This window comes from Ursus arctos, unplaced genomic scaffold (assembly GCF_023065955.2).
Source record: "Ursus arctos isolate Adak ecotype North America unplaced genomic scaffold, UrsArc2.0 scaffold_1, whole genome shotgun sequence".
Classification (NCBI taxonomy): Eukaryota; Metazoa; Chordata; class Mammalia; order Carnivora; family Ursidae; genus Ursus; species Ursus arctos.
In genome coordinates, this window is record NW_026622763.1 from 81,349,483 (window position 1) to 81,359,688 (window position 10,206).

Genomic DNA, 10,206 nt, shown 5'->3' on the forward strand with positions numbered 1-10,206 from the left:
GTTTTGTGGCCACGTAAAGAAAGAAGCCCCATTTGGGATGAAAATCAACTCAGTATTGTTAAGCCAACAATCTACATCAAGTTCAGAACGGAGAAAGTGGAGGCCTTGTTAGAGTTGAAATCCAGCACATGTTTTGATGTTTGTTTGTTTGTTTTTGACATATTCCCAGTTTTGCAGCCAGACTTAAATTTTCTCCAAGTCCACCTCCTTCAAGTTTGTGGACTGCCTGTCAGATTGGTATTAAAGTCATATACAACCCTGTAACCCCCTGGGTTTGAAGCATGAGGGGCACAAATTATATATAAATTCTTTTTTTAAATTTTTTTTATTATATTATGTTAGTCACCATACAAATTATATATAAATTCTAACCCAACATTCATTTTCCACTGTGATCATTCACACAGGGGGCAAATATCTCATAAAGTTTTTAGTTAATAGAAAACTTCCTCTGGGGGTGCCTGGGTGGCCTTGTGGGTTAAGCGTCTGCCTTTGGCTCAAGTCATGGTCCCACGGTCCTGGGATCGTGCCTGGCGCATCAGGCTCCCCATTCAGCGGATTGCCTGCGTCTTCCTCTCCCTCCGCCCCTCCCCCACTCGTGCTCGTTCTCTCCTTCTCTCTCAAATAAATAAACAAAAAAATCAGAAAAAAAGAAGAAAGAAAGAAAGAAAGAAAGAAAGAAAGAAAGAAAGAAAGAAGAAAGAAAGAAAAAAAGAAGAAAGAAAGAAAGAAAGAAAGAAAGAAAGAAAGAAAGAAAACTTCATCTTTAAAATGTCTCCAAAGCAGATCAGTCCACAAACAAGAACCCCTGTTTCTGGAGAGTATCCGTTCCTCCCTTTTCCCCTTTGCTCCCCCAAAAGCGGTTCCAGGGACCCCTGTTCCTGTAGCAGCCTTTCGGCCCGGGTGTGAATCAAAATCTTCCCTCCAAGCTTGTCTGGAGAAACTTGTCTTCATGCTCATCTTCACTCATCAGTCTTCTGCTTCCAGAAATGTATAGAGACCATCCCCAATACACCTGCAACGGCCTTTTTCCATCTGCCAAGCTATTTACCTTTCATCCTGTATCACTTGGACATAAAAAATGAGTCTCTGACGCTTTCCCTGAGTAAGCAGATCACGTCCACCGGGCACTGCCGATCTGCTCGGAGGAAAGGGCCATACTCCCTCCAATCCGTTGGTGTACGTGTAGAAACGCTGGGGTTGGCCAGATGTGCCTGTTGTTGGGTGTTGCTGGCCCATCTGTGAGACTAAAAATTATCCGCCCAAGCTTTGTTATGTTAAAGGCAAATTTTCCAGACAATCCTAGGGACTATTTTTTATGTTCAGGGCCACCCACTCGTCACCAACACTGTGATTTATGAGACCTTAGAACAGCAGCATTTCTATGTTTCTGTGTTACAGGATCGGCTTTGGAGGAAATCCCGTTCATCCCATAATAACGGCACGTGTTTTGGGACAGATCTCAATCGAAATTTCAATGTGGCCTGGTGTAGTAAGTACACATTTAGTTGATGACTTGATGAGCAAAAAAATGGAGAAGAGAAGCTAGGACAGAGGTGAATTACTGGAGATATAACTTTCAAAAAGAGACATCTAATTTTGCACAGCTCTCTGGACTTCTTGACCAGTGTTCTTCCCCTAAGGGATGACATTGTCCACGCAGGAAGAACCAGCAACACTCAAGTGTGGGACCCTTTTCAAGTGGGATTGGCTAAGCAAGGGCAAAGAAGACCTAGATCCAAGCGAATATGTTTGAAATCTATCACTTTATTTTTAAATATATGAATTTTCACAAAGAGAAGAAAAAAAATCAGAGAATTATCCTTGCAGATTATTTTTATTCCAGGGAGGCAGGAGTAAATAAGGCAAACATTTCCTTCTCCTTAAGGCATGTTCATGTTTCCGAATCTCAACGTGCCCAGTGGATCAGAAGCGAATAGAGAGGCAGAAATGGTTAAGAGCAATCTGATTAAAAACCAGATGGTAAAGGTTAAAATTCACACTTGGCGGCTGTGTGAGCTTGGAAAAATCGCTTCATCTTTCTGCTTTAGGTTCTCTTATTTAAAACGCGGGCCGCAGTCCTACCATTCAATCAGTAGGTTGTTGTGGGGATTTGATGAGTTGCCACAGAGGAGGGGCTGACTGCCCTCCCAGGGGGTACAAGGTGCTCAGCAGGTGGTCCTTATGATCGTCCCTGAGGAGAACAGACGGCTGTGTCCTTACAAAACAGCTCTAAGGAGACGGAAGCCAGTAAGACAGTGAGAGCGACTTAGGCCAGTAAGGCTATGCCACAGCCTGACCTAAGACCCCAAACATCTATTTCACGGCCCACCACAGGTGTAAGTAAAAGATTACTGAAAAAGCCATTTCATTTTGCACCTTCCTTTGTGGGCCATGGAAGCATGGAGTTTGTCTCTAAATCGAATGTCAGCCCTCCTGCGTTTCTGAGTTCCTCCTTGAATGACTACCCTCGTACACCCATTTAACCAGAGCTAACTTCCACAAGCCAGGGCAAGCCCCGCTGCCACCCGCAGGTTGCCTGGACCAAGGGTGACGCCTTGCCCTCAATCTGTTCTAAACGGCTATCATGCTGACGACGTCGTGGTTTTCTGTCTATTCCAGAGACCGGCGCCTCTGAAAACTGCCACGATTTAACATTCTGTGGGACCGGACCAGTGTCGGAACCGGAGACGAAAGCTGTTTCCCGCTTTGTCGAGAGCAAGAAGGAGAGCATCGTGTGCTTCCTGACCATGCACTCTTACGGGCAGCTCATTCTCACGCCTTATGGCTACACTAAAAATAAGTCCAGTAACCACGAGGAACTGGTAAGACCATTGCACCAGAGCCTCTACAAAAGCCTCCGTGGGACCCTGGCTTTCCTTTCCCTGGGTTCCTTTTTCAAGATTCAGGCTCCAGCCCTGCTTTTGTTCTCTCTGCGTTTCCTTATTTTCTTTCTTCTGCTTTTTACACCTTGCCAGACGCCTGCTGGGAAGGCTTCAGGTTAAATGCTGCTTTACCTACATTAATTAACTACCTGTTTCATGAAGTGTCAAGTTGGGAGACATCTTAGGTATTCGTCGATAATATAAATGAGACGATTATGTTAATAATCTGCAGGAATGTGCTTTCATTTCTGTAAATTCTCTTGAAGCTCCGTTCAGCAATTATAGCTTTTGAACCGTGCTTTAAAGAACTTGCCAGCTGTTAGTGGAATATGGCATATCTAAAATAACATGGCTAAATAATGTCTGCTCTCTTCTCTGCTAAACACAATGCTTTATTTTCTTCTAAACTCTGCTTCTAGTATTTGCTTAGGGAACTGTGTAAGGGGACGTGCCGGCGGGGTCCGAGCCGGGCTGGGAAAGTGTGCTTCGTTATATCCAGGTCCTCTGAAGCCGGCTTACCCAAGCACCAGGCACAATTGCTGGAAAGGACCGGTCTCTTCGCCCTTTCGCGCACCTGAGGACAGCAGACACAAATCAAAGGGAGGGTAAATTTAGAACTGTTGTCATATTTGTTATCTTTTTTTAAAACACTATTTTTTTCTATGTTTAATCACGGCAACATTCACATAACCTAAAATTTACCGTCTTCACCATTTTTAAGTGGACAGTTCAGTAGTGTTACGATGTTCACATTATTGTGCAATTGGTCTCCAAAACTCTTTCATCTTGCACAGTGGACACACTATACCCATTAGAAACAACGCTTGGTCCCCGCGGCTTCTGGAGACCACCATTCTACTTTCACGTTCCATGAATTTGACTGCTCTAGATGCCTCACACGTGAGGAAGCATACAGTTTCCATCTTTTTGTGACCGGCTTAGTTCATTTAGCACAATGTCCTCAAGGTTCATCCATGTTGTAGCATATGTCAGAATTTCCCTCCTTTTTACCGCTTAGTAATATTCCATCATATGTATGTATCACATTTTCTTTATCGGTTCATCTGTCCGTGCATATTTGAATTGTTTCCACCTTGGGCTACTGCAGATAATGCTTCTAAGCACATAGGTATACAAGATCTCTTTGAGATCCCACTTTCAACCTTGGGGGTATATAACCAGAAGTAGAATTGACGAATCATATGACAGTCTGTTTTTAATTTTTAGGGGGACAATCATACTGTTTTCCATAGTGGCTGCACCATTTTCTATTCTGACTAACAGTGCACAAGGGTTCCAATTTCCCCACATGCTCATCAACACTTGTTATTCTCTGCTCATCTTTTTTATTTTTTTAGAACAAGCCCCTCATTATCAACAAATGCTGGGATGGATGGAAGCTAAGCTCACTCTGTTCTTGAGGTCACAGAGGCTTGGGGACCCACTAGTTCTCTTACCTGTCCTGTCCCTCTCCCACTGGAGCATGACCCGGAGAACACATGTCTGGGCGCAAAAAGAAAAACCACTATTGATCCTTGCTGAAGGGAGTTCTTCCCCCAACAACCAAGAATATCTAGTAGTACCCCAGTATCTTTCTCACAGTGTTTTTGGACATTTGAACTATGTGATCATTTTGTAAGATGTGGCAATAACTAACATTTGCTTAACACTTTGCAATTTACAAAGGGACTTCGGGACCGGTATCTCATCTGACCCGATGACAGCGGTTGGTAGAGCCCGGGTTGGAATTTATGTCTTCAGACTCCAGAGGCTACATTCATTCAGCCTCTTCATACTGCTTCTCTGCTCGAAAGGGCATGCGACTTCCTACCATCTTACATGTCCAGATCACTGTGTCCTATTTCCTCCTATTCCCAAACTCTAGAAATTTCATTTCTTCAGCAAAGGAAACTGCAGAAACAGAGATTTTAGTTGAGAAGCCCAGAACCCATTTTATTTCCCAGTTCCTGTGGTATTTGTTGTAGATGTCTACTTTCTGCTCAAAGGGGTATGTGACAAATACGAATGGACTACCAAATACAGGCCACTATAGATCTTTCACGGGCTAGGTCTTCCACCAACAGAAAAAAGCAGCTTGTAACCCCTGGATTTTTCTTTTTCTTTTCTTTTTTTTTTTTTTTTTTTTTTAAGAATTCTGTTTCCTTCTTGGCTCAGGAAGACAGATAGCACATGACCATTTTGCAAAGTTTGTATTCAAAGGTGAGAGGGTTTTGTACTATTGGCTCTCTGGTTAGAGCCCTCTGGCCACAGACTAGAGGAGGCAAAAAGGCAGGAGAGACCTGTGGCACTGACATCGCCATGACTGGAAGATAACTTGAAGGTGGGGATTACTGAGAACACTTTAGTGCTATATGCAGAAATGGGCACATTGAATTGAGAAAGGGCCTTCCAGTTCTGTATCTCTTACAGTCTCAGGTGTTGAACAGTTCGCATTAACATTCATCTCCAAGACTTTTCATTAAAAAGACAGTGTGACAATTTTGCCGCCTATGTCAACTTCGTTGAAGCTAGCTAGCAGTGGTTTTAGGTTCTTATGAGTAAGCTTTGATAGAGTGCACAAAGACACAGAATCAAGCCAACAGTTGAAGGAGATCTCCATTTTTGGTACTATTTACAATTACCAGAGACCAGTAATTAATCTCTATATATTTACAAAACCAAAAATTTATAGAAATCATGATAAATATTATCCTGCATGATAGACAACTTGGCAATCACTATGTGGGGGAAACATAACTATATATAGCCCTGTTCTAAATTGCTTTGGAAATTAGAATAGCTATAAAAATTCTAATGTTTTAAATGCTGACATTCTTTCCATTTGAACTCTTCCCATATCAACTTCTAGATCCCATCCCAAGCTCCTTCCTCCCACACACATGCCAGGGCCTTCATCAAACTTTTTGTGTGTCTCCCTGTGAATATATGCCTATAGGAGACTCTCTGGGAGTTATTAAGGAGGCCTGAGGTCTTTAGAAATATAGATTATGTACTACTGGCAAAAGGATTATTATTTTTTTTTTAAAGATTTTATTTATTTATTCGACAGAGATAGAGACAGCCAGCGAGAGAGGGAACACAAGCAGGGGGAGTGGGAGAGGAAGAAGCAGGCTCATAGCAGAGGAGCCTGATGTGGGGCTCGATCCCAGAACACCGGGATCACGCCCTGAGCCGAAGACAGACGCTTAATGACTGAGCCACCCAGGCACCCCAGGGTTTTTATTATTTTGACTAAAGTTCCTTTGGGCTGAGAAGAAGGGCAGCAGAGAAATTGGCTCTCTGTGGCCATGCAGTATAGTGTCAAAAGGAGAGAGAAGACTATTCAGGAGGTCCACCCCTAAGGATAGAAGTCAGTCTTCAGATTTTATTTCATCTTCTTGGAAAGGGACACAACTGTATACTTCTCATATACCTTATACTTCCTACTCTTACCGACCTCCCCGTAGTAATCTCTAATGGAATAATTAAAAAAAAAACCAGAATTTCTTGTATCAATAAAGAAGAGGAAACTAGGAAGACTGTTTCCCATCCCACAGGATGTGAGGGAAAAGAATTACATCGGATAAAAGAAGTAAAGGTTGGCAATCAGAAGAAAGAAATAGTTGCCTGGGGTAAACTGCAGAAGAGAAAAAAAAATGCAAGAGCCATTTGGAAGGCAATGGAGCCTGGAGTTGATGCCTATAGCCCAAATAAAAGTTAAGGTCCCACGTGGACCACTTAGCATGGAGTTTCATTCAGAGAAATGAAGAAACATATGGGAATTAAAAATAATTAAAAGCAATTCATGTCTCTACCAGACTTTGAAGGAACTTCAAAAGGGATTGTAGCTGGTAAAATCATAGCAACTCTTTCCCCCACCCCGCCTCGTGCTCTTCATTTCACTCACAGATAGCAACTACCCTGACCTTTTCTCTTCACCCCTCATTTTTACGTCCTTAGCAGAATTCATCTCTCCAGAAATCTTCTTTCTGACTCTCTTCTCCTTCTTATCATTCTCTCTTCTGTCTACAAACAGCTCTTATACCTCTTTGCAGTGTGAATGATTCAAACCAGCTTTATTTCACGCACTTCCTAAGCCCTTCCTACCCATCATGTCAATTCTGGACAACATGAGCCCAGGCACTAAGCCAGACTTAGAAACTTTTTTCAGGAAAAGAGAGAGAAGGTGAATGGCCCAAGACAGAATTCTCAGTAGTGAGTAAAAAGGAGGCAAAACTTTTGAAAATATGTTCAGTTGAATGTTTTTTCTTTTATCTTTGCCACACACAGAAAGTCCCAAGTGCCCTCAGGATGCTGCTCACAGCTGCTGTATGAGACCTGCCGCTACTTATTCCCTTTTCTGCTCCTCCTTTTGAATGTCACCATGCCGATCCCTACTCTACCCAAGCACCACTCTGTCACACCCTAGAATTCAACTGAACAACGCAGGACAATGCAGGCCCAGGAAGCTTTAAAGTTAGACTCATCACTAGTCAGAAGTCAGGGGAGCTGACGCACCTGCAAAAGCAGTAGGTTGCCCTAGGGGGTAAAGAAAGCAGAGGTGGGCCACAGTCCGGGCAGGGAGTGGGCAAGGGGATTTGGGTGGCGTTTGTGTAAAGTCTAAGGGGAAGTATTAGCGATTCTGGGGTGGGGAATACTTAGAGAAGACTACTGAAAGACTGTTGAAAGGGTATGTGAGGAAATTTATCAGAAGTTTAATAAACACAGCCAATACACTTGGATCTCTCAGTGCTAGTGGCTCTGATCTCAGGATAAGGTTTGCAGAGATCGAGGCTGAGACACTAGAAATCATTCAGTTCTGAGTGATTTCCAGTGTAGTCAGGTGACACCGTGGTAGGTGTGGGGGAGTGTGTAGCTTCCAGCTCTGAAATTCTGTAAGCCCGAGAGAGATAAGAATCAAATACCTATAAGGGAAAATAAGAAGGGAGTTATAAGAGAAGTATGAACAAAGGGCAATGGTGGGGGGAATGGGGAGAGAAGGGATTTAGTTGGGGTGATGAGGAAAGGCCCCATGGAAGAGTCAGCGTTTGAAAAAGTCTTTTGAGGTTGGGCAGAACTTCAACAGGCAGAGAAAAGAAGTAAGGCATGCCAGGTAGAGGGAATGTCCAGAAAAAAGGTAGAAGAGTCTGTGGAAATGGGCATGTCTGGGGAACAGTGGGAAAACTGGAGTGTGACTATCATCTGGGGTAGGGTATAAAGAATATGGTGTTGGAAAGGTGGGTTAGGGCCACATCATAAAGGATATCAAATGTGAAACTGAGAAGCTTGTGGTTAATTCAGTGGGCAATTAAAAATAAGGCTTTTCAGCAGGATCATGATCGCAATTCTACTCTACCAAAATTCACTTGGAGTCCAGAGAGGATCGATTGGGATAAGGATTGATGAGAGGAAGGGAAACGTACTAGAAGACAATAGTCCATTTCAGAGGTAATGAGACTAAAATAGGGTGATGGTGCTGGAAATGCAAACTTGGTAACCAGTTGAAAGAAGGAGAATCAAAGGTGACTGTAGGAGGCAAAACTTTACTTGTGCTTGGGGGAGCATGGTAAGTCAGAAATATGGAAACCAGAATGGCTTTATTAGTGGGGGAATGATGAAATTGGGTGTGAGTGTGTTGAATCTGAAGTACCAGGAGGCTACCTAGGTATAGAGGCCCAATGGGAAGTTAGAAAGATGGTCTGGAACTCTGGAGATGGATTTGGACAAAATACCCAACCCTCTGGATTGTTGGATTTATTTTTAACACCAGATATCTGTCTCTGCATTTCCCACCTACAGATCCAAGTTGGACAGAAGGCAGCAAATGCATTGAAAAAAAAGCATGGAACCAATTATAGAGTTGGATCGAGTGCAGATATTTTATGTAAGTAGCTTTTCTTTGCCTCTTCAATAGTATCTAAGTCACAAAAGAAGCCAGTGGACTTTGGGGAGTGGGGTGGGCAGGAAAGGGACGGAAGAGCTCCTGGGTCAACAGGAAGTTGTACAAATCAAAATGACCAAGGATAAAAGGGAGTCGGTACAAATCCAGAATTATGCTCTCTAGGGATAAGGTGTGAGCTAACAGAAAAAATTAATACCCTGGCTCAGACCAGAATTCCTTCTGGCTTCAGTTAAAAAGAGCTCGCAAGTGAGAAGGTACAGGAGTTAACAGGAAGGACGTTTTCCAGTGACCCTTGGTCAGTTGGTTCAACTCTCAGAGGACCTATCAGGCTGAGAAAGCAAAGCAGGTGGGGCCTGGAGAAAGGATCTAACACAGAAAAGAATTTAGTTAAAAGGACAGTGCACAGCTTCCCCTGTCCCCAGCCACCACTTCCTCCACCCACCTGACGACCACCGGGGTAACATTTGCATACTATTTTCCTTGTTGCTCATTTTGCTTCTGTTCCTTTATGTGTCAGTTCACTTGCTTCATTATACTAGGTTGTCTAGTCTTTGATTCAGTGGAGAAACTTTAACCAAACTTCCACTATGTGCCAAGCATAATGCTAGGTATTCGGGGAGGTGGCGAGGGGAGACAGAATAAACGAGACATAATTCCTGCGTTACAGGGTTTCATAACAATGAGAGGGAGAAGACAGCCATCCATGAATCCTTAATATGAAAAAGTTCGTTCATGTTGCCGCATTGAACCTTTATTCCCTGAAATAGCCATAGACACCTGTCCTTTCGAAGGATAACATCTGCCTCTGCCTTCGCATTTTTGTTTGTAGATACCACATCAGGGTCTTCAAGAGACTGGGCTCGGGACATTGGGATCCCCTTCTCATACACGTTTGAGCTGAGGGACAATGGTACATATGGATTTGTCCTGCCAGCATCTCAGATTCAGGCCACCTGCGAGGAGACTATGGAGGCTGTGCTCTCGGTCCTGGATGATGTCTATGAGAAATACTGGGACTCAGACAGTGCTGGAAAGGTGACATCTACCGCCGTGGGGCTGGGCCTGCTGGTCTCCTTCATGTCTATTCTCTGAGTGTGTCCTACCCAGGCCTGCTCAGCTGCAATCGTGAGAATGTGGCTGCAGGGAAGATGTTTGTCTGAGGTTAAGGAGGAATCAAATAATTTAAAGACACTTTCCATTTCAATAAAGATCAATCATGTTTGCATTTTCATGTGTGTTTTGCTGGTAATTAATTTTTATTACTTTAAAAGAGTATACTAATTATCTTTCTCTGCTTGACTTATTTCACTTAGCATAATCCCCTCCAGTTCCAGCCATGTCGAAGCAAATGGTGGGTGTTCATCCTTTCTGATGGTTGAGTACTATTCCGTTATGTATATGGACCACATCTTCTTTATC

The 10,206-nt window shown here is 43.3% G+C and overlaps 1 protein-coding gene across 1 annotated transcript in view; it reads left to right on the forward strand.

Annotated features, from left to right (window-relative positions):
* CPO (carboxypeptidase O) overlaps window positions 1-10,004 on the forward strand; it is an 84,608-nt gene extending 74,604 nt beyond the window's left edge. The window contains exons 8-11 of the mRNA XM_026492095.4: window positions 1,402-1,492; window positions 2,623-2,825; window positions 8,685-8,769; window positions 9,617-10,004. Coding sequence (XP_026347880.3) covers window positions 1,402-1,492; window positions 2,623-2,825; window positions 8,685-8,769; window positions 9,617-9,879 — 642 coding nt within the window. The 3' untranslated portion in view covers window positions 9,880-10,004. The remainder of the gene's footprint in view (window positions 1-1,401; window positions 1,493-2,622; window positions 2,826-8,684; window positions 8,770-9,616) is intronic.
* Window positions 10,005-10,206: the final 202 nt, after the last annotated feature.